This window comes from Melanerpes formicivorus, unplaced genomic scaffold, assembly GCF_026170545.1.
Source record: "Melanerpes formicivorus ecotype bairdi unplaced genomic scaffold, bMelFor1.0.p_v2 SCAF_12, whole genome shotgun sequence".
Classification (NCBI taxonomy): Eukaryota; Metazoa; Chordata; class Aves; order Piciformes; family Picidae; genus Melanerpes; species Melanerpes formicivorus.
Window position 1 is genome coordinate 9,302,287 of NW_027142364.1, and position 25,043 is coordinate 9,327,329.

The window sequence follows — 25,043 nt, forward strand, 5'->3', positions numbered from 1 at the left end:
CTAGAGGTCTTCAAGAAACCTGTGAACATGGCACTTTAGGACATGAGTCAGTGGCCACAGTGGTCTGAGGTTGAAGGTTGGACTCAATGACTTTGGAGGTCTCTTCCCACTGAAACAATTCTATGGTTCTATGATCTTACCACACTGTGAGGCCTCAGGAACACAGACCACAGCACATCTCCACCATCCAACTCCTGATTGCATGTCTGTATTTTCTTCTCAGAATGTTCATTTCAAAGAATGCAAGTGTTAACCACATGATTTTTCTGAGTGAGGCAGACTTTCATCATATGTTAATCCTTACTCCTTAGCTGAAGTTAGTATAGCTCACAGCTCTGGTTCTGTGCCTCTACATGCGGCAAATGCACACACAAAGGAAGTAAGTCTCATCATGTTACTGTATATCACACTAGAGTAAGGCGCTAAAAATTTGTGTTGGGTAGCTTATGTGACATAAATGTCTTTGAAATGTAAGGACAAAGTGGCATACAATTTTAATATGGAAAGGGAAAAAAAAAAAGAGTTTCTAGAAACATTCACTGCAAAGTGAGTACAAGACAGTTTAACAAGCATCTGGAAATCAGAGCCCTAAGGGAGTGTTCTCTCCAGAAAGCACAATCCAGTAAATAGAGAAAAGGGTCTCCCAGCTCTTAATTCTCCCCATTCCCACTATCCCTTTCTGTCACAAACTAAATAGATGCATCTTCCTTCTATTAATATGTTGTGTGAGGTACTGAAGGTGTAAAGCTTAGGTCAGCTGTGATTCTTGGGTTTTGCCACACTTAGGGCTGTGTTAAAAGCTGAGAAAGTAGCAGCTTCATACTTAAAGAAACCAACCAACCAAAAATACACTTTTGCTTTCATTTAATTTCCTTTCTTTGTGCTTGGCTTCTGTTAAGAACGTGAATAAAAATCCAGCTCCACACCCTTTGATGAAAATGTACAGTTGCAGAGGAAGGAGTATAAATACTTCAACGTTAATAAAAGATTTATGAACTCATCCAATCTTTCTAGACAAAATCTCTGCACACAATATACACTTTAGGAAAACCAAAAGAGTAATCTACCAGGAAATGCAGTGTGTTAATGTGAAACCCCAAACTGGACTAGTCAGCTCTTTACTGTTTTCTTATACAGTATTTTATGGAAAAAATGGGGGGGAGGGGGAAGGAAATAAGATGCTTAGTCCAGATGCAAAAGTTAGTGCATATGCAGACCTAATAATGACATAGTTATCTTTCCAGTTACTATTTTACAGTCTGTATCTTAAGAGAAAACAGCAAAGTTTCTGCTCAGTAACAGAACAAAGCTACTGTATTACTTAAAGATTATTCTCACAAAAAAGTTTCACCAGCTTTACCAATATTCATTAGTTCCCAGACATTCCCATAGGCCTTCACCTGCTCCCACTGAAAGCAGTCATGTGACTTCCTGACTTCAACAGAGTAAAGCTCTCTAAGAGTAAGGCAAAGACAATACCTTCTGTGCAGTTAGGAGTAATGCAACAGGATTGGAATGCACCTTGAGACTTGGATGAAGATATGTAAATGACACCCACAGGAATCAAACAGTGTTTCACAATAGGTCTTGAAATAACACATGTAAATGATGCAGATTCTCACAATCCTACACAAACTACTATAAATGAAGCTTGATTAATATGCTGTGGGTGGGGTTTTTTTGTTTTTTTAAAACAATGCAAACCTGTGATGGTAATTTGGTAATTAACACATTCTGAAAACAGGATCATCCATAAGTGTTCAATGTGTTCTGAAACTGAATAAAAGTTTCACTAACAAATACCTTCTAATAGTGTTTACAATGAGTGCTTGTGTGCATACAAATTGTCACATACTCAGCTTCAGATCTCTGTAAACGGTGAGGCATTCACTGTGCTTAACATGGCAGAAAGTTCTATTCCATGTTTTCATTACTTGATTTTGTTCAGTCCTCTTCCCATCAAACACGCAAACACCGTCATCACCATTTTTGGCTTCACTTCAACCAGATCATCTGGGAGAGCATATATACGAGCACCGATCTTCCGAGCAACTGAAATGGCGTATCTTGGAAAACAAGAGAAAATAAGTGGTGTGATTTATCTTCCTTGCCAAGATACACAGCAATGGATTGTAACAGCAGGATAGGCCTCTTCAGGCTGTACTCAACACTGAGAAAATGGACATTACTGTGAGGAAAGCACCACAGAATGGCCTGTTGGGAGGGACCCCAAGGATCATCTGGTCCAACCTTTCTAGGCAATAATCTAGTTGAAATGCGATGGCCCAGCCTGCTGTCAAGCTGAGTCTTAAAACTGCCCAGTGGAGGGGAATCCACTATTTCCCCTGGGAGATTATTCCAATATCTGACTGTTCTCATGGGGAAACATTTTCTTCTGGAGTCCAGTGGGAATCTTCCCAGGAGTAACTTGTACCTATCACCCCATGTCTTTTCCATAGCACACCTTGTAAAAGGGAGGCTCCATCCTCTTCTTATAAATATTTGAAATATGCTAGAAAAGTATCTCCATAATATTAGATTTTATTATATATACTACTTGCAACAAATTAATGAGTGAAATCTGTTAAACAAACAAAACCAACACCAGTAAATCATAAAATCAGAGAATTGTTTCAATTGGAAAAGACCTCTAAGATCATCCAAGTCCAACCATCAACTTAAGACTGCCATTAAACTATGTCACAACAGACCACGTCCACACATTTCTTGAACACCTCCAGGGACAGTGACTCCACCACATTCTTGGGAGGCCTGTTCCAATGCCTGACCTTTCTTGCAGCAAAGAAATTTTTCCTAATATCCAATCTAAACCTCCCCTGGCACAATTTCAGGCCATTTCCTCTTGTTCGGTCACCTGATAGTAGGATGAAGAGACCAACCCCCATCTCCTTCATCTCCTAACTAGAAAGAAAATGGTCTTTGGATGTGATTGGCCTTGTGAGCTGCAAGCACACTTTGTCTGCTCATGTCTCTCTCGGCCTCTCATCCATCAGCATCCCCAAGTCCTTTCCCTCAGGGCTGTTTTCTGTCACCTCCTCCCCCAGCTTGTATTGATAGCATTGTTCTGACCCAGGTGTAGGACCCTACATTTGGTCTTGTTGAACCTCATGAGGTTCACCTGGGCCCACCTCTTCAGCCTGTCCAGGTCCCTTTGGATGACATCCTGTCCCTCTGGCATCTCAACAGCACCATTCAGCTTGGTGTCACCTGCAAACTTGCTGCTGATGCACTCAATTCCACTGTCTATAGCACTGATAAAAATATTAAACAGTACAGGTCCCAGTACAGACCCCTGAGGGACAGCAATTGTCACTGCTCTCCATCTGGACTTTGGGCCATTGACCACTGCCCTCTGGATGTGACCACCCAGCCAATTCCTTATCCACTGAACAGTCCACTGATCAAATCCCTATCTCTCCATTTTGGTGAGTAGGATGTTGTGGGGGACTGTGTCAAAGGCCTGGCAGAAGTCCAGACAGATGACATTGTCCCTTGTCCACCGATGCAGTTGCTCTGTCATAGAAAGCCAGCCACCTTGTGAATTTTTTAACTCGGGAGGTGTTGGGAGAGAGGTTGCCAGTAAAGACCGAGGAAAAAAGTTGCTGAGGACCTCAGCCTTCTCCTCATCTGTTGATACTAACTCACCATTCTTGCTCTTCAGGGCAGTGGGGTGGGGTATGTTTTCTTTTACCTTCCTGCACTTTAGAGAAACACAAAGCAGCATTTTAGACTTACTTAGCGTTATTCAATTTATCTTCATAAGAAAGATCTTCTCTCTTGACCATTTCTGGACGAACTGCTTTTGGTGCAATGGCATCTATCAAATCTAGTACAGGTAAACTCGTGCTAATTGATTTGTCCTAAAAGAAAAGACACCAAAGATTAGCATAAGTAGTTTGCTTTGATTATTCCATCTTCACAATGCAAAAAGGCCTTCAGCAAATCTCACATACTTACTCAAAGTTTGGTTACTTTATTGCATGAAAGGTTTTTTCCCCTCCTTTAGGAGGTCTATACTGTTCTTTTCCACAATCAAAATGATAAGGCTCACACACAGTGTTGATATTATTAGATAAATGGTTTAAATCTATTTAAGGGAAGAAACTTCCCCCTTTCCCTCAGGAATGAAGGGAACTCTGAAAGAAGCCCATGGACCAAACTTTCATGACAACAACAAAGTATTTACATTCCCCAGCTACTTTTCTTCTTCTTTTCTTGTAATGGAACTATTTTGTGCAGTAGTTTATAGCTTTTTATCTCAGCTGGGATTCTGAGCTGGCACAAGCAGTCTGTGTTTTGCATTTAAAATATGGACACATGCTTTCTTCAGTTCTTAAAAAAACTGTTAATGGCTGTAATTATTTTTCCCTCCCAACTGTTAAGGCACATAAACAGCTGATGATGGATGTCAAACCAACAGTCAGCAGCCAGTGCCAGTGAGGCTGGCTCTGTTCTTGTAGGGGCTCAGCACAAAAGCTACATGACATGTCTGCCTTGGCCAGCAGGTTGGAACTACTGATTTCTAATTCAGTGAAGTTCCATACAGCCAACACATCAATGATACATTTAGAAACAGCAACATGTATCTGCTTGAAGACATGGGGTGCATGTTACTGATCTCACCACCTTTTGGGGGGGAAGAAGCCCTAAAGACCATCTTCAGGCACTTCTGTGGTTTCTAACATGTCAATACCCCTTTCTTCTTTGCTACCACAAGGATCTTCATCTTCTGCCTCCACCAAGACAGCTGATTGAAGGACCTCACTTAGCACACCATCCCTCAAACATTGGCTTGCCCTCCCCAGGCTTATTTCCAGCAAAGCTGGTTTTATCCCCTACACCCCTCCAAGCTACTTTAAAGCTCTTTCAATGAGTCCTGATAGCTCCTGTGGAAAAGATCCTGGTCCCCCTTTGTAACAGGCATAACATGTCTGTTGCCAGCAGGCCTGGTGTCATGTAAACTGACCACGATCAAAACCCCTGGATTTCTGCTGGTGACACCAGGTTTAGAGCCAGGCATTGATCTGCTGGCTCTTACTGTTTCTTTACTCACCCTTCCCTGCAACTGGAAGGACAGGCTACTGCTCCTGAACCCTGAACCAGTAATCTCAAGGCCCTGAAGTCTCTCCTGATTGCCCTCAGACTTCTTGTTGCAACATCACCACTGCCTGCTTGAAAAATCTGAGGGTTGTTCCAGCTTTCTTTTCAAATCTTTAACTGTCATCCTTGGGAGACAGCAGACTCCCCTAAGAAATGGGTCCAGTCTGCATATCAGGCCTTCTGTTCACTTCAGAAGGGAGCCTCCTGGGACAATGACCCATCTCTTTTCTTCTTTATGAAAAGAGTTTCATTTTCCTTTTGTGAACCACACACACCCCCCACACCCCCCCAGTATTTCCAAATTAGTTTTTCAAGCTGGACAAGCATGAGAGTACTGTGTCAAAAATCTGGAAGATACATGCTGTGCCCAAACACTGGCAACTTCAGACAGAAGCCCCTATGACAGTTTAGCCAGTTTTTGTTGTTGAGGTTTGGTTTGGTTTGAATCCTACAGCAGCAATTTTCTTTTTGTTTCTTATTAATAAATTAGGCTTGTAAATTTCACAGACTGTCAGAGCTAGCAGTTATGCTAGCTGATGGGAGAGCCACTGATAAAAGCCAAATTATCACTAGATCAGGTTACAAATCCCAGACCTGATTATATTTGGAAAGAAGTAAATTAATTTGATTACCCTGAAACTTGTAATTGAAGTTTTCTTATTTGCTTTTGCAAGTGACTGATTCACCCACTTCATAATAATTTCATCATTTACTTTTTCCCCTTCTCCAAGGTCTGATAATACATTCAAAGTGTACCTGTAGACAGAAAGCAAAAGTCTGAATTAAAGGGAATGGTTGAACTCGACTTTGAGAGCACAAAGGTACAAGCAAAAGGAAAGTATTTCCAGCACAGTACCAAGGCTAAGTACCTTCATAAGGTACCTTAAAAACTGCTCAGTACTTTAAATCACTTCTTCGTTCCTTTCAGGAATAAAATAACATCTTAAAACTCTTAATATTCACTGCTACATCTTCTTCATATATTTCACTCAGCACATCATAACTATTTTTTCTTTATAAGCTTAAATGGCTCCTCACATCCAAGTCCCTTTGAACACTGGATCACAACAATCTGAGAAACAAAACAGCATTGACTGTTTTGGAGTAGATGTAAGAAAGTTAACTTTGTGGAAAATACTTGGAATACAATACTATTTAATTAAATAAATGTGTAATATTTTTTTTCTGCTAGCAAGATTCTCATATTATGATGTTTACATTAATATCACTGTGATGGCCTAAAAATGTCTTCCCATTTTGACTTCTCTGGCACACATTACCTTTATTTATCTTCCTTTTTAAATTTTCAATTACTCTGTACTTATCTTTGATTTGCCTTGATATACAAGACACATATTCATAGGTGCACAGAGACATATATGCATATATATATATGCAGGATCTCAGGTAGTGATAGGACTAGGGGGAATGGAATGAAGCTGGAGGTGGGGAGATTCAGGCTAGATGTGAGGAGGAGGTTCTTCACCATGAGAGTGGTGAGACCCTGGAATGGGTTGTCCAGGGAGGTGGTCGAGGCCCCGTCCCCGGAGGTGTTTTAAGCCCAGGCTGGATGAGGCTCTGTCCAGCCTGATCTAGTGTGGGGTGTCCCTGCCCATGGCAGGGGGGTTGGAACTAGATGATCCTTATGGTCCCTTCCAACCCTGAATGAAACTATGAAACTATATCTACCACATACTGTGCCTAACTTACCTTCTCATCAGCTGCCATATCAAAGCCAACGTCAGAGTTGGATTACCCTCATTTAGGTCATGTCCAGCAATACCAACCAGTGAGAATCTGGCTTTTGTTTTTCCAAGTTCCACTGCATAATTGCAATTCTCAATCTAAAAAAAATACCAGTGGTGTACACAAATGATGAAAGCACCTTAGTATTTCTATAACACAGACCTATAATCTCTGTGTACTTTGAATTACTTTGGCTTACTGTAACCCATGGGGCAATCTGGAGCTAGAGCAAGATTTCCAGCTTTTCTACATCCTGTTTATGATGAGACAGCTTTTACTATAAATGCAAGTATGCAAAGATGCCAACAATGGTTTTCTCAAGCATAGAAAAAAAAGTAAGTTCACTTCCACCAAAGTCAGGGAACTGTATTTACATCAAAACTGAATTCAGAAAAATAGAATCATAGAATGGTTTGGGTTGGAAGGGACCTTAAAGATCATCCAATTCCAACCTCCCTGCCATGTGCAGGGACACCTGCCACTAGACCAGGTTGCTCAAGGTCCTGTCCAATCTGGCCTTGAACACCTTCAGGGAGGGGGCATCCACAGCCTCCCTGGGCAGTTTGTTCCAGTGTCTCACCAATACCGAATATTGAAACCTTCTTCTTAAATTGATGGATTTATTTTCCCTCTACATTTCTGGCTGCATAATGATCACAAAACTAACTGAAGGTTTGGATTCTGCAAAACTCACACAAATTCTCCTGGCAGCACATAAACCTGCTCTGTGAAGAAACACCTCACAATAGAACAGCATCAGGCAACAGTAGCTGAATGTCAGGCCTGAAACTTACTTACGAAACTGTGCTCTAGCACAGAGTAGCTACCAACCTTTTTCATATTGCCACCCAGTAGTGGATAAGGAGGTTTGTTGATGTGGTTCCAGTCAACCGGCACACGAATCATGTCATACAGTTGGAAGATTATTAAAGCATCAGAGAGGTCACTGTACCAGAATAAAACCAATTTTTTGTTAAGTACAAAAGCTCAGATTCACCACAAAAATATTAAGTACTTGAGAGCTCTCAAAATGCAATTACACTGCTGAAAATGTTCAGTCACATAAAGAAAAATGTCTGTTGTTCTGTGGAGAATCACAGAATCATTAAGGTTGGAAAAGACCTCCAGGATCAAATCCAGCAGTCAGCCTAAGACCACCATGGCCATGAAAGCATGTCCCAGAATGCCATACCCATGTTTCTTGAACACTGCCAGGGACAGTGACTCCCCACCTCCCTGGGCAGCCTGTTCCAATGCCTGACCACTCTTTCAATAAAGGAATTTCCCCTAATATCCAACCTAAATCTCCCCTGGCACAATTTCAGGTCATTTTCTCTCATACCATCACCTGACACTAGGGAGAAGAGACCAACCGCACCTCACTCCAACCTCCTTTCAGTGAAGTTGTAGAGAGCAATGAGGTCTCCCTCCCCTCAGCCTCCTCTTCTCCAGGCTACACAATCCCAGCTCCCTCAGTGCTCCTCACAATACCTCTTTGCCAGACCCTTCACCAGTTTGTTGCTATCCTGTGGGCATGCTCCAGCACCTTGATGTCTTCCTTGTATTGAGGGTCCCAAAACTGAACTCAGTATTTGAGGCACAGCCTCACCAGTGCCGAGTACAGGGACACGATCCCTGCCCTACTCCTGCTTGTCACACTATTCTTGATCCAGGCCACCTGGGCACACATTGGCTCATGTTCAGTTGGCTGTCAACCAGCACCCTCAGATCCTTTTCTGCCAGGCAGCTTTCCAGGAATTCTCCCCTGAGAAACTGGCCTACACCCCTTTGCTTGATTTCTGCACTTAAAATTGTATATTGAATATAATTTATTTTCACAAATCTCAATGAAGTACACATAGCCACTAATTCTAACACTTGCTTTCATAGCATAGACATAGGCAAAATACCCAGCTAAATAGTTTTCTTTTCCTTTTTTTCTTTTTTCCCCTAGCTATTGTTTCCTCAGGACTTTCCAAAATGTTCAAGTACTCCTGCTTTATCTGCACCTACAGATGTATTTTGCTAAAGAATAATCAAAACAGGGCTCCCCAGAGAGGTTGTGGAGTCTCCTTCCCTGGAGACTTGCAAGACACTGACCTGTACTAGATTCTATGGTCCTGCTCTGGCAGGGGGGTGTGGACTAGATGATCTCCAGAGGCCCCTACCAACCCCTAACAACCAGTGATCCTGTGAAAAACAATTTTCCTTCCTTGTGAAAAAACAGTACTAGGAAAAGTATTATTTCCCCATTATAAATTCCATTCCTAATATTCCCCTTCAGGTACTTGCTTAATGAAATTCTCCACATGAAGCTATCTAGAGGTGTCACTTTACAGGGGGCAGAAAGCAGAAACAATGAAACACAACAGCAAGCATATATGAAAACAGAAGTTCCCAGTTACTCCCTAAATCCCATCTTTTATTGATAGGACTTGAATCAACTGCTGACAGTGAAGGTGATCAGAAGGATCTGAAAATCATGCTAAAAGACTTGTTTTTTGAGGGAATAGCACACTGCATAGATTCTTCCAGTCAGCTCAGCAGATCTATATCCTCCTACAGTTTAGAATTACATTACTGGTTTAATAAGTTTGCAGTCATTTCAGTTCTCATTACAGAAAATAAAACTCCTGTATTATAAACCCCAATTATAGCTTATCTTTTTAACTGTAATTCAAAGCAAAGGGAGTGAGGGTAGCACATCAAAAGTTTACAAGCTTACAAGTATTCCAAGATCATGAGTAGAACTTATTTCAGTCAGATACTGCTTAATGCAGTTCTACAGACCAGTTTAGAAGTTCCTAGCACACTTTGTAGAAACTTGGATATCACTGTTCTAGTAGAAATACTATTTCCCTTCTTCTTCCCTCCTTTTTTTCATGATTGGGGAAGAAAAAATATTGTGCTTTTGTTTGTTTTGTGCTCTTTTGGTTTTGTTTGGGTGGGTTTTTTATGTCTTACCTGTATAAATGATTAACATAAGGGCTTACACCCAGGGAGTTCATCCAGTTCCTGAAAGTCCTTTCTTCCTTACTTTCTCCTAGGGTGACAAGTAGAATGCTATATTCATTACTGGAAAAGATGCTTCAATAAGTAATGTCTAAATGACTCTCATGGCCCTTCCCCCACCCCCAAAAATGAGTCCATGCTTTCCCCAACAATGGTCTCTACTGGTCAGTAACTGGAAGCAATCCCATCAAATTCAGAGTCCTTCAGTTGTGGGCACAAGGCCAGAGGTGCTACAGAGAGTGCTATCAGACTATATTCTTCTGTGTAAATACATTTTAACAAAATACAGGAATAGCTTGGTGGTTATATTTTAGGTAATGAATTTATCATGTAGAAAACAGTGATGTGTAATAATTTCTTAAGACCAAAATCAGTGGAAATTAAATAATTCCTTCATATTTTTTTAATAGTATTTCTAAAAATTCATCAATCTCTATATCTGCTTGAAACGGCCTGGGTTTATTAAGTTAGTACTAACACACTTACTGCAATTGTATCAAACTCTAGAAACTAAAGTTGCACTTCTCCCTGTGTATTAATTTGTTATTAACCGTTTTAGTTTTTAATGCTAGAGACTCAGCAAGGCAGCACTGGTTACACTTGTGAAGCTGTTAATAGTGCTGAGGAGGCTGTTACTCTTGCAGTTCAAACTAACAACTCTGCTTAGGAACAATGTAGAAACTTCAGTAGAAAATAACCCACCCTTCACTCTCCTGACTTAAGATTGTTTTTACCCAGGGTAATTATGAGTTCCTAAAAATAATGCTCTTTCTCTGTACAGTTACTTTGCAGTAACAAATACATTAACTGCCTACATACAACATTAACTACATTTTAAGAAGGTTCCTGTGGCCTGTTGCACATGACTCAGTGCTGCCTAAGATGTTTGCTCTTAAATCCAGGAAGAGCATGTTAAAAAATATTTAGTCTGAATATGAGCTTGGAATAAACCCAGCACTTTGTTCCACAGTTAAGAAAATAAAAAGAACACTGAAGAGGACTAAATCTTTATCTCCCTCCCCCCAAAACAACACAATCAAAAAAACCCAAACCCAGAAGGACAGATTTCCCAGGCCTGAAACAAAAATCTGAGTATGATTTTCCATGGTCTTTCTTCCTTAGAGGATAATGGTATTAAGTCTGTTTAATGAGGCCTATTTAGCATTTAGTACTGCAGTTCTCCATTGACTACTGACCAATGAGTGTTTTGGTAAAATGAATCTACTGCACAAATAGGTATTTATCATTACAGCAGCAAGAAAACCTCTAGTCTATCTTTTCCATTAATTTGACACATACCACAACATAGATGTTTAGATACAAGTTATAACTTTAATCTACTTCTCTTTGTCTTTTATACAAAAAAGCTCTGGATTTAAAAATATATTTCTAAAATTAGGGTTTTTTTTGGTAAATCTGAGCCACAATTAATTGATGTTTTCCAACACAACACATTTTACTTCTGTTTCAGCCAGCTTACCTCTCATTTTTCAGCTATTACAAAACAGATTAAATTTACCTTAATATACTTTATTCCTAAATTATTAGTTGCTTCATATGTGAAACATTATTTGGGTCATAGTATTTGTTTCAAAGATTAAGTTCTAAAAACATCACCAGTTGCTGACAAATATATGTTGAGTCAAAGAAAAATACTATTTTACAATGTCTTCAGGCAGTCAGCTTTGGGTTTTATCTCTTTGTTTATACTCTTGTTTATATTTTTTTTCCCCCACCACAAAATTTAAAATGCATCAGAGAATCAGATTTTCTGACAAAGTTGTTAAAACTGTCAGTGTTTTTCCATAAAGAGACACAATAGATACATTAAGTTTACAAGGAGTAACTTGAGTGGTTATAGTGTTTGAAGCAAGTCCCTTTTGCCTTGTTTGGGTGGGGTTTTTTGTGTGGTTTATTTGTTTGTTTGGAGGGATTTGTTTGTTTATCTTGTGGGGGATTTTGTTTAAGATTTTAGGCTCTTCAGGGTGGTTTGCAATACCTAAAACAATGACTGCCAAGTGCTTTTAGGAACACTTATCCATTGCAGAGACAGCAACAAGATTTAATGACCTCTTACTGGAAAAAGCATTGCTACAAACCCAGATACTCAGCCTTAGAATTCTAAAATGTGTGCTTAACGTGGTTAAAGGAATCCAGAGGAGCCAAGCAAGAGCATGAGCATGCAAGTTGGGCAGCACCCTTTTGGAGAGCAGGAATCCAGGAACTAAACCCAGAAGACTATATTTAATATGCCACTCTAAACAAATCCATTTAGCATGCAACACATTAGTGTTCCTAAGTTTTCTGGATGGCTGAAAAGTGACCAATTTTTTTCTCTCTGTTCTTTTATTCAAAAAATACCTTGTGATCCTAAAAGGAGCATATCTTCTGCTGAGGGGTGCAGCAGATAGTCAAAGTCATTGGAAAGCTGCTGAAAGGGAGAAGAACTACACAAAAGAAAGAGAGGAGCAAATTTGGTAGAATCCTTTGTATTTCTTGCCATCTCTCTCTTTGAGATCATTATACTATGGAACTGAGTGAGGAGTAGCCATAGGGATGAGGTCAAGACTCCAGAGGGCTCCAAATAACCTACATTTCTCTCTGAAAGACAACAGTGCTGAAGATGCAGTTTGTACCCTCAGTTCAGCTGGCTTGACTAGGTAACAGCCTTGAAGGCTGCCAGTGGGCTAAGCAAAAGCAGCAGACGACATCCACACTGAAGCAAATGTGGGTGGACAGATGCCTCTCCTCTTTCTCCCCACAAGATGTCAGCTTTCTGTGTGACAGAGTCCAAACTCTGTTGCCTTCTCCAGAAGCAAGAGGTTACTCAGAACAACAGCAAGACTCAGTTAAAGGTCATGCATTGCCTGAGGACAGGATGCCCTGCTCTATCCCCACACAATACACAATGTTCTTTTTGCTATGTCAGTCTACGTAAAGTTACAAGTGCACATCACCAGACTTGGGAAGCACTACCAGAGTGGGTATCAGTTTATGCAATCCCACAACATACTCTTTGGGTGAAACAGTCACTGAAAATATGGACTTTATAGAGGAAAACAGAGACTTTCAGAAAGCTTTACTCATCCACACATGCCTAGAGCTTTACACCTCAGCTGATGGAAAGCCTGTTAAACCTAGGGAAAGGACATACTGCACACCCTGCCCACATTTTACATGGATCATGTTAGACAAGTGGGGCTTTTTTTATTTCTCTTTTACTTATGATGGCATATTAAAGCAATGGAGAAATATAAGAACAATGCAAAAATCAACCAGAAAAGGACAGAGATGATTAAAACACTAGGAAAAAATAAAAGTAGTAAGTAAACAATGGCAGAACAAACAATTGTAAGGAGTAGAGAAAAGTACTAAATACAGTACCTACATTAGGAGGGGTCAAATCTGCATTTCATGAAGCAAAATAGGAAAGCATTATAAATTATGAGTCAGATTTCAACAGACAGTCCATGATGAAACTATAAAGAAACGAATGTCTTATATTTTATATCACTACCTTGAGAAAGCATCAGTAAAAACACAGGATTTTTTCTTTTTAAATTAAAACCACATAAAATATCATAAAACATATAAACAGCATCAACTTTTAGCTGAGATAACTATTTTGAAAGTTGAGATCTATCTGACACCACAGGAGTTACATGAGTTCAACAATGTGTCATCTAGTTGCCTATGAACAGGTAACATTTTCATGATGAATTATTCATCGCTAAAACATAAACAGTAAGTTACATTTGGCCAGTGTTTATTCTTACCAAATCATAATCCAGCATTCAGGTGACTGTAACTTTTCACAAACTGTTTTAGCTGACACCCTGATCTCACCTAAATATTTTTGCAAAGTTCAGAAACTAGTTCAGATGGGTTTTTTGGCCATGCCAATGAAAACTCTTCTAAATTTGACCAAGTTTTCAGTATTTTAACTGAGACCTGCAACTTTATGTTCAGAACAGAGATGCTAATCTGAACATATTCCATCTCCACACAGCTCCTGGTTTTGTATTTCTCAACAAATTTCAGCAGAGGAAGAGCAGGTCTTTCCTCCAATCATTTGTCCTGGTCAGCAGGGACTGCAGTGACTAGGGATATCACAGCTGAAAAGCAGACTACCACCTGTGCTCCTATACCTCTACCCAGCTGAAACTTAGAAGAGCAGGAAGCCTGAAACAGGAGTGGTCTGAGGGATACAAGATTTGTGACACAGGGATGTAGCAGAGCAGACAAATTATGAAAAAAAAGAGGAGCAAAGGAAGATGGACTCACCTAGATGGAAAGGAAACCTGATAGGAACAATAAGAGGAAGGCAGGAGTAGGCAGTGCAGAGGAATGTGTGAACATTGCTGATGATTCTCCCGAGTGCAGCACCCCTGATTCTCACCATTCCTTTGAGATCAGTGAACAACTGTGAAATACACTGGCAGGAGCCATTTAATGATCCTAGATTTAGCTGGTCCAGAGGAAGGGTAATAGCCAAAGATTGCTACCAATCATCCCTTTATCTCTAGCATTAGGAATCTGAACTGGATGGTTAAAAGTCCAAACCTGCTGATGTGCTAGGATCTATAGAGGCTGCTGATGCAATAGATTAATACAGGTTGTTGATACAGAAGCCTTTTTGTTTGTTTCTCATTTTAAAAGGCAAACTGATATACACAAACATATACACTTATATATGTATAAACACAATATGTGAAAGATACTGGAAAATACTATTACAGTTGCATGGTACAGCACTGCAAATTAGGGAAAGCCAGCAGTTTTGCATCAGCTAAAATATAAATAGTATGGAAAGAAATACAGGAAACTGGAAAGAGAGTAAGAGGACAGTTACTGCTCTTGCAGATAAATGATAGAAGGTTGTTCAGGAAGAGCCTTTGGTTAAACTAGCACAAGCGAGTAACACAGTAACAAGGACATCTACTAAAGCTTATACTGAAAGCTAGTAAGAAAGCTCTCTATGCTGGTGTTAACACTAGCACCATCACACAGGCATCCTATATTACAACTAGAAGGCATACTTAAATACAAATCACTAATATTCTTGCTCCAGTATGTTTAGTAAGTTGAATACCTTCTAATAAACTGAGATCGTAAGATGAATTATCAGGCTTGTGTAGGGCTGGATATGTGTTAAAGAGGTTTGCAACAAAAGCCAAATTGAGTTTAGGGTTGCCTGCAACCACATCAGCTGGAGTTACAAATTGTCTGCAATTCAATTTATCTGCCTGTTGGAGCATTTGTTCAGCCCTCCTCAAGTCATTTTTATCCTAAAAGACAAAAAAACCAAAGAGTTTGCAATGAATATGAGCATGTTTCCATTCTTTACCCAAAAAATCTCCAGTCAATTTTTAAATCACCCATGTCTTCCCTCATTCCCTCAATGCCCTGGAGCCTAGAACAATTGCCTTCTTCACAATCTCTTCCACATTTTTTCTGTCATAGAATTATAGAATTGTTTCAGTTGGAAAAGACTTCTGAGATCATTGAGTCCAACCATCAACCCAAGACCACCATGGCCACTAAACCACATCCCCAAGTGCCATGTCCACAACATTTCTTGAACGCCTCCAAGGACTGGGACTCCACCACCTCTCTGGGCAGCCAATGCCTGACCACTCTTTTAGGAAAGAAATTGTTCCTAATACCCAACCCAAACCTGTCCATTGCTTCTGCAACTACCTGCAGAGTATTCCCCGTGAATCACAGTGCCCAGCAGCAGCAGCACCCAAAGGTGTGCTGGTTACATTGCTGTTTCCAGGCTACTGATTCTCACGCTGCAGATTCTGTGGCATGTGCAAAAGGTTCTCCATTGCTGCTTGAAACTGATCTTCTCAAGCATGGTAATTAAAGATGATGCCCAAAACACTCAGTGAGAGTTTGAATGTTTCAGAAGGGGACAATCCACTACCTTGCTCTCCCTGTAACACTTTTGCCTCTGAATAGTCTTAAATTGATAACCTATGTGTTGTTTCACTTATTCACTGTTATTATTACTCTACATAGAATAAAACAGTGATCAAAATTATGTAGCATACACTTTCTCCCTCAAAATCTTCATAATGCTAAGAGTTACTACTTGTACAGAAATGATTTTGTAATTTAATTGCTGTTAGAATTGTGTTACAGAATAATTCAGTGTTGGTATGCTCAACCAGAAATTTGCTGCAGAACAAGTTGTTATGTGTTATTAAACCTGATTTATTACACATTATAGAGCATGATCATATGCACTGCAGGAAATCACGTGAAAAAATTTAACTACTGTCCTTTCTTACTCAAAAAAAACCCAACAAACAGAGCTCTCCTCATGAAGAACTTTGAAAGAACTTGATTTAATCACATGTAATTTTCCATGTGGGTTTTCGTTATCATGAATAACAAAATTCTATTTAGGATTCTGATTGATAAGTAGCTACCCATATTCTCAAGCATTCAGGTCATTTTTGTATCAAATGCATTCTTGAAATAATCCTTCCAAAAAGCATTATGGAATCGCATAACTGATGAGGTTTGAAGAGACCTTTGAGTCTCTTTAAGTCCCAACTGCTCACCTTGAGCTTACAATCCCACCACTACTGCTAAGCTACTACCACTAAACCATTCAGCACCATGCACCACCACATCCATGCATCTTTTAAATACCTCTAATGATGGTATTTTAAAGATGGCAGGCTGGTTTTAGACCCACTATCCCTTAAAGCTCTTCTGTTGATTATTAGAAGGGCTCACAGGTTACTTGGTTTGAGGACAAGCCCTATGAGGAGAGGCTGAGGGAGCTGGGATTGTTTAGCCTGGAGAAAAGGAGGCTCAGGGGTGACCTCATTGCCCTCTACAACTACCTGAAAGGTGGTTGTAGCCACGAAGGGGTTGGCCTCTTCTTCCAGGCAACCAGCACCAGAACAAGGGGACACAGTCTCAAGCTGTGCCAGGGGAGGTTTAGACTCGAGGTGAGGAGGAAATTCTTCACCGAGCGAGTCATTCGTCATTGGAATGGGCTGCCCAGGGAGGTGGTTGAGTCATCGACCCTGGAGGCGTTCAAGGGGAGATTGGACGTGGCACTTGGTGCCATGGTCTAGTCATGGGGTCTGTGTTGATAGGTTGGACTCGATGATCCTCGAGGTCCTTTCCAACCTAAGTGATACTGTGATGGTTCACAGGGTTTGTGAAGTCAACTCCTTTTCCTTGTCTGAATTCTGGAAGAGCAGAGCTGAGCAAGATGATGTAATAAAAAGCAGTCAGACACTACCCCAAGTCAAGCATAGCTCCAAAATACAGACTGCAGGATACATTATCCTGTTTCTGTAACACACTGGATCTTCACTCAAGTTTCTCCCCATCTGAGTATTTGTGAGATGGAGAAATCTGACTGAGCTTCTGTGTGCTTTGCCAAACAAAAGAGGATTCAGGAAGAGCCTTGTAACCAGGATGTTTGGTACATAGATAGAAGTCTCAGGTGATTCCAGTCTGGTTTTATTTCTGGATACTTACGTGAAATCCTGAAAAGTCAATTTTGATGGGTGACTGATCAAGGTCATCTCCTTTGGGTGCAATCTGATTCAACAGATGGTAATATACTCTTGAATCCTAAACCAAGAAGGTTATATTAAAAAAAAATTTAGACTAATTTAAAAAGCATTCATGTAGACTTTCATAGCCCTTTTCTGCCAAAACTATAGCACCCTAATTTCAGTTAATAATGGGTGAGGTCATACTATCCTATTTCACACAGAGCTTATGTAGCCAGATGGAATATCTGCTAATTATTCTGGACAACATTTGTTGAATTTATTCTGCTGGATACGAACTAGACAGCTGTAATTAAGATACTTAAGGTAAATGTATATAAAATAATCACAAAACCCCCTCAACAATATGGAGTTTTGTTTCAGTGTTGGCACTCCTTATCTGTCCTTTTAAAATAGTCTGTTTTATAAACATTTCTTTCTTAATTGACAAGGTAATTGGAGTCCAAAATGGAGAGCAAATTTGGTCTTGTGTCACTATAGGTTCACTGGAATTGTATTTATTTGATGCAGTTTTCAGTATGCTTCTGGCTTTTTCCCCTCACAAGGAAAATAATGTAAAGCTAGCAGGTTTTTTGGGTTTAACACTTCTCTTAAATAGCTCATAATATTTTTACCATAGTAGTTTTCATATAAAACTGCTTGCTAGTTAAAATGCTTGCTTTAATAACAACCTTCTTGGTGGCATTTGAAAATATTTAACTAGCAATTAGTGGTATGGTTTTCTTCAGTGAAAAGAGGACTTATCACCCTCAGGAATCTTCCTCCTTTCCATTTAGGTTTTTTTTTCCTCTCTTCAGCTGGACATACTACAGTACTCTCTGCATGCCCTCTGCAGAAAGGCTGAAGAAGAGAAAAATGATGCAGATCTGCCACCACCCCAAGGAACCAACATGCCTTCAGTAAACTGGCACACCAGCAAGCACAGGGATTGAGGGGGTACTGTTCTCCCCTTGCATCAAGGACTAGTAACTACTCCAGACAGCCCTCTGAATAGCTGTCCTTGCCTCAGGACATTTCCTACTCTTCTGTAGAATGCTAGGTACCAAGGGCAATCACCATTAGCAAATTTAAAGTCATTTAATATCATGCACCATTTATTTTTAAAAACATAAGAAAGGATGGCTTTAGGCAGACCCAGGAGCAGGGAAGGATGGACATGAAAAAGGTAGTGCAAATTGTTCTAAATAACTCAAACACCAATCTTAGACTGTTAGAACTTCCCTGGATATAAGCTTGTCAGCAATGCTCACTTTGCTGGGATGCTGAACAGGATACATCAAAAGGATGCTTTCAGTGTTGAGAAATACAGGATGAATCTACAGCTAGAAAAAGCAGAAGGCTACTATTTTTCTAAATACTTTGGGTATGACACATTTGTTTCTATGCAGAGTGTGCTTAAATACCATCACATCCAATTATCACACTGATAGCTACATACCTTAATGTCTTGGCTGAAGTTACTGATTTTCAGCCACCCTGCATTGGCCATGTGGTAGTTCACCCAACGTAGCAAGAGCTCTTCTGGGGAAAGCTTCATTAACTGATCTAGCTCTTCCCTTTCATTTAGCAAGGCAATAAGAGCTAAAAGCAAGTTTGAAAGCAAGCTGAAATGATTGCTGTTGTGGTCTCGGTTAACTCCAAACTGCCAGCATTGCTATACCTGGTGTGTTACTCTCACCTTCATTTCTGGAGATCTCAATATCAGCAAAGAGACCAACTTTAATGATCTGCCACAAGAGTCCCAGTACCAAGTGTGGTTTTCCTTCTTTCAAATCTTGTGATCCAATATTGACAACAGTACAGCCAATAGCAGATGCTGAGTTCAGAGCCAGGTTTAGGTTTTCCTATTTGAAATAGAGTTTAACAAGTTTATGAGGTTGCAATTCTCATGAAATTTGTTCATATTAGATTATTTAAGATTCAGATTTGGTAAGAAATAGTGTAATAGTTCACAGAACCACAGAATTAAGAGAGTTGGAAGAGACCCTCAAAAGTCATCTTATCCAACTCCCCTGCAGTACACCTCCGTTTCCTGAACATGCAGATGAGGTTGCTCAGATATCCAAGTTTGACCTTGGATATCACAGTTGAGTAGTTCTCAGTGGAAAAGCACACACAAGATTTTTTGTGAACCACTACATATCTTTTCAAAATGTAATGAAAATCATTATGGACAGTGTTTAACATGGATTCACCAAAGACTTGTTGACCACTTTCTGCAGCTGGGATCACAGAGAAACACTCTAATAAAACTCATTTTTGTAAGTATTGCTCAAAATATCAGGAGTTTGATCCTGTGGAAAAATGTGCTTGTATGGAATTTTGCCCCATGCAGGAGGCTACTGAGACTATCATCCCACCTGGGAATTTATACAGGCTGACAACACATTTATTCAAGCAACTGTTAAATTGTAATTGAACAGGCAGCATTAAGAAAATCATGGCAATTCAACATCCTGACACTCAAAGTAAAAGTAGTGATTGTCAGAGATGAAACAGTCCAAGATAAAAATACCTGGCAGCTCTCATAAATATTACTACTTTCTGGAGTCATATTTAACTGTCTACAGAGACAGCATAAACACACATGGTATCATCTTTACTGACACATCTTCTTTAAGTAAGTAGAGATTACATAACCTACTTGGAGAATTTGCAATGTAGTATGTTTTAACATTTAATATTTTATATCACAGCCTGAAATGAAAAGTCTGCTGGTTAACTGAAGGTTTAGATCATGTTGTACTTATTCTCATTAGGTTAGTAACTTATGGATCTGTATCCCTCTTCCAGACCTGGGTTTTTTTAATACCCAAACTAAGACCTTTAAAACTGTTTCTCTCAAATATATGACCTGATACACAAGTAAAAACAAAGCTTCTTATTTTCTGTTTCTCCACTACTGAAAATACATCATCCTACCATGCACAGAACTTTCTACATTGCTAAACTATAATCTGTTCATCCACTCAGAGCCTAAGATTTTCTTCAGCTACTTAGTAAAGCAAAACAAGAACAATGAATAAAGGAAGAATGAAGGAAAGCATGAAAAATGTTTTCCTGTAAATCATCTAAGAAACAAGGATATTCAGCAGAGTTTAGTAGAAAATACTATTTCATCCTTGGACATTTTTCAACACATAGGCCTTTCTTTTGCTCCACCAGGAGAACTGTAATTAAATGAAAGCTACAGAAAAATATTTTCCTTTTCCATTTGTGCCAAGCTCCTGTCTGTGCAGTACTTACAGAAACAGTGAAAGAAGTGAGTTTCTTCTTATTAATAGCCCTTTCATCAATTGTATTTGGTTGTGAAAAGTTGATCATTTTGCTAAGGAAGAAAAGCCATTGTTTATTCAAACTGTCATTTCTCAGAAAATCTATTACATGACTATAAATCCATAATACTTTAAACTAGCTGCAAATATTTCTGGTAAGACAAAAACACCACCTGGCCCTCTAAATCTCTCCTCCCTGTTAAACAATTGCACACTCATCAAGAAATCCCCAGATAGCATATGTAATTATAAGTAACTTGAGCAAGTAGGGTTTACACTTAAGTAACACAGTATGTCTGTGCTGCCAAAAAAAGCTGAGAGGACTAAAACTGTAAAACAAAGTCAGTTAAATAGTATCTAGTAAAAATCTTTGTAATATAATCAATATATTTTTGTATTGCATTTCCATAGTAGCTTGCAACTACATGGACCTCAAAGACTAATTCATGTCAAAAGTGATATGCTAATCCCTTGTCACCACAGTGTATGAATAAGTATTATAAGCCTATTTTAACGAGAAAGTTACAGCAGACTAAAGTTAAGACACCTACTATGCTCTCTGTTTTGCCACAGATTTAATTCAGATTTCTATTTCTCCCATCCTAGGATATAACAACTACATTTAATAGCTTCTAAAAATATTTGAAACAGCAAAATTTTCCAGTTATTTCAGCTAACGAATGCACAAGCTGTGTAATTATCTCCTTTGTAACCAGTCTGTGTATATCTGATGTGTAACAGTGAGCATGAAGTGGAAGTCAAGTCACATAATTTGTAAAGGTAACATTCCTATGGGCAAACTGATTTTCCCATCTTACACACTGGTTGAAATATTTAAAGAGTGGAGCCTTGATGTTAAAGCCTGCCAGAAGTTTTCCAATCCATGTCGCTCTGATCAGCATTTAACCTTCCAAACTAATTTCTTCTCTTTCTCTCCGCCCTGCACTTACCAAAGAAGAATGCCATCTGCAAGGGATTTAAAAAGACTAGCATCTGATGGGTTCATAGGTAGGAGGTGCTTACAGTCTGGGTCATCTTGTAGAGCTTTATTTATCCAATTAACAAAAGCAACTTTTTCTTCCTCTGAAAAGAAAAACGGCATTAAAATAATCTATTAAAATATCGATGAACACAGCAGACCGGCCTGGAGAGAACTGATGAGGTCCTTCCATCCAGAAAGGATGTGCATTTGTTTTGGGTTTGGTTGTGGTTTTGGTGTTTGGGGAGAGTGGGTAGTTTGGTCTGTTTTAAATTAACACTGTGGAAATAAAAATGAGAATTAATTTTTATATAAATACAGAAGTAAGAGTAGATTAGCTGAGAACGAAGCCAAAACCTTGACTGAAACTTGACTTGGCATGACTGAAAGTATGCCAAAGGAGCCACTTATTTTTTGTCCCAACACACACTGTTAATACTTGTTTTCATTTTTGCTCTGGCAAAGGCATCTAGCTTACCTCCAAGCACAGCATGAAACAAGCAACAACTGAACTACCACCCACCCTGATCCTGCCTGTCTCCATAGGCTTTTTCCTTTGTTAATTTGATTCCAACAGCAACATTTTCCAGTTGTTTTTTTGCTTCCTCTCTAGTGCACACTTAAGTATCTTCCACCCTGTAAAATCTTCTCATGCTTAATTGTTTCTTACCTGAATAAGAGTGCTGTGTTCCCTCACTAGATATAGCTGATGTACCTCCAATTGCTGTAATACCTTGCTTTTTGTTTATTGATTTTCGGAAAGATTTGCTAACATCTTTACTCTTCAATTCCTGAATTATCTGGAATTAAAAAAAGGTAAGAGAGCAATTTGTGATTGATCATGCCTTAAAATAACTGTGTTAAGTCATGCAAGTATTCTAGAATCAGTAGTTAACCTGACTGCCTTTCTTTGGTATTTACATTGACTTCGGGGCGGGGGGGGGGAAGGAGAAAGTTACTGTATGGGTAAAATGAGTTTAAATCCCTTCATGAAACATTCATACTGGATACCTAAAGTATTATTTCTCAGTGAGTACCTCAAGTTCTATCTTTATTAAGCCAGGAGATCTAAAAAAAAGTAGACATCAATAACCTAAGCAGGTTTCCCACAGGTATTTTGGTAAACTGAAGAAAATGAGTAAAGATAAACACATTTTCAACTATTGTAGCATATTTATTTGACATTGTATGGTTTACAGTAAAAAAACCAAAACCATACCAGTTACAGTAAAAAATGGCAGCCACACATTCCCTTAAGAAAGCTGATACCATTTTCCACCTCCCTGCAATGTAAGCCACATTGGATATACTGATAAGTCCTGTATTTGCCCAAATGCTGTATATGTTCATTGTCAGTTTTGCAACCTAAGTAACAGATACAATTCAATACCTAATGAACTAATATGCATACTAGAATCTTGGAAAGAAAGATCAAAAACTAGCCCAACAAGCAACTTGCTGCAATTCAAAGCAAAAATCTAATCATCCTGAAACACACCCCCCCCTCTCCCCCCCAGAGTTTGAAAAGTTTTTGTTTCTCTTAAATAAAACACACTAAAAAGTGATCCACATTAAAACAAACAAGTCTAAAACTTTACTTTTGGTGAACTTTCCTTTAAAATCTGTACTTTAGTCCCAGTAAAAAATAGCTTTTAGTATAGAGGTTAAGAGTAGTGCAAGCATTAGTTTATCACTAAGAGAATTCAAAGGCTGGAGTCTAATTACTCTTTTGTTAAGGCAAAGGCTGACCCAATAGTTACTAAAGTATGCTAATCTTTGAGGAAATAGTAAGTAGGACTAAAATTGCTGTGCTCTTAATTGCTGCCTAAGTGAGATCTAGTAATTAAATGGGAGAGGGAAATATAAAAAACTGGAAAATAATAATATGGGATATTGCAAATTGTCTCAGAAAGCTTTCCCATTCTCAAAACATCATTTGCATCAAAATAGTACTTAGTTGTACCACTTAATTCAGTTTTCTATCCTAGCTCTCAACAGATAGCAGACAGTAGAGGAACAGCCAAAAGGAATGTCTTACAGAGACAAATTCTTCAAAGTTGATTTTTCCATCCTTGTTGCTGTCTGTCACCACAATGACTTTTTCTACAATCTCCCGGACTTTGTAACCAGGCAAGGGCAGACTTGCTTCTTTAAATAGGTCTTGAAGCTCATAATCACTGACATACCCACTATTATCAATATCTATAAAATGAAAGCACAAGTTATTTCTACACTTACATGAAGAAACAAGTAGATAAATTCTTAGTTTGCCACAGAATGCAAGTAAAGCATCAGTAATCTTACATGAGAACTTGTTTAACAATTGAAGTTCAATCTAATGTCTTTTTGTTTGTTTGTGTCAGATTTAAGGACTTCAAATATCTGAATTTTGAAATCCTGCTGCATATACAGTGATACAAATAATGCAACTGTCCAGCTAGAAAACATTTCTGTTTTCATTGCTGAAGTTGAAAGAAACTAATAAACACAGAATTTCAGTGACAATAAGGGGCATTATGTAAACATTCTTATTTCCTTAGATATTGCTGGCAACATAGAAGGAAACCATAGCCCTATTAAAATAAAGTGATCCATAAAGAGTTCTTTCACCAATCCTACATGGCTCTGCAGCATTAATGTAATCCTTACTATTTTCTTATTTAAAAGATACCTATTTTACTGAATGCTTCTCTTAGCTCTTCAAGTTCTTCACGAGCAACAGTAATTATGTTGTTTTCCATCTCTGGACTGCAAGAAGTGTTGTCTTCAGCTGCTTATACCTAATAATAACAGACAGGAAATACACAGGGCATTAAATCCAAGCACATATTAATGCAAGTTACTGATCTTTTAAATATAATTGATCCAAGATGACTTTTTAATGCCTGGCACACTTAAAACATTACAAACAACGCTTTAAAGTACATCAAACACTTAGCAATTCTTTTCACTGCAATATTGACTAAGAATTCATAATATAGCAGCACTTGTTTTCAGACACTTATTGTTTTCATTTACTTGGTATTATTTAAATTGTTATTAATTTACATAGAATAAGCACTGGCCATCATTCCACCTCCATTGCTTGAGTGGTTTTCCAACATTAAAATTGTCTTATATTGCAAAAAACAACTTGTATATAAACTGATTTTTAAGTGCAATGCAGTGCCACTTAGCCCCAGTTAGGGGCTATTGCTACGATGCAGGCCTGCAAAGCAGGCAGTTGCACAATAGTAAACCTCAGAAGGACACTTTCAAGAACTTGCTTACAATCAGAGGGTGAGCCTTTCCACAGCTGTTGCAGAAGCTGCCACCTCCTGACCTTTAACCGCACTCTTGTGACAAGCCTGTTGTCTCATAACA

At 39.0% G+C, this 25,043-nt stretch overlaps 1 protein-coding gene across 6 annotated transcripts in view; it reads right to left on the bottom strand.

Annotated features, from left to right (window-relative positions):
* Positions 1-415: 415 nt before the first annotated feature.
* The window catches only part of PLS1 (plastin 1), a 38,208-nt gene continuing 13,580 nt past the window's right edge, over positions 416-25,043 (bottom strand). For 5 of the 6 annotated variants that reach the window (XM_068145216.1, XM_068145217.1, XM_068145215.1 and 2 more), the window contains 16 exons: positions 24,352-24,460; positions 23,719-23,882; positions 22,351-22,480; positions 21,652-21,784; positions 20,673-20,754; positions 19,105-19,270; positions 18,865-19,007; positions 17,389-17,484; positions 14,972-15,167; positions 13,264-13,284; positions 9,832-9,910; positions 7,699-7,813; positions 6,832-6,965; positions 5,754-5,877; positions 3,757-3,881; positions 416-2,066 (listed from right to left, as the gene is read on the bottom strand). In XM_068145216.1, coding sequence (XP_068001317.1) covers positions 1,931-2,066; positions 3,757-3,881; positions 5,754-5,877; positions 6,832-6,965; positions 7,699-7,813; positions 9,832-9,910; positions 13,264-13,284; positions 14,972-15,167; positions 17,389-17,484; positions 18,865-19,007; positions 19,105-19,270; positions 20,673-20,754; positions 21,652-21,784; positions 22,351-22,480; positions 23,719-23,882; positions 24,352-24,421 — 1,914 coding nt within the window. In that variant the 5' untranslated portion in view covers positions 24,422-24,460 and the 3' untranslated portion in view covers positions 416-1,930. The remainder of the gene's footprint in view (positions 2,067-3,756; positions 3,882-5,753; positions 5,878-6,831; positions 6,966-7,698; positions 7,814-9,831; positions 9,911-13,263; positions 13,285-14,971; positions 15,168-17,388; positions 17,485-18,864; positions 19,008-19,104; positions 19,271-20,672; positions 20,755-21,651; positions 21,785-22,350; positions 22,481-23,718; positions 23,883-24,351; positions 24,461-25,043) is intronic. The other variant, XM_068145219.1, reaches the window with a different exon arrangement.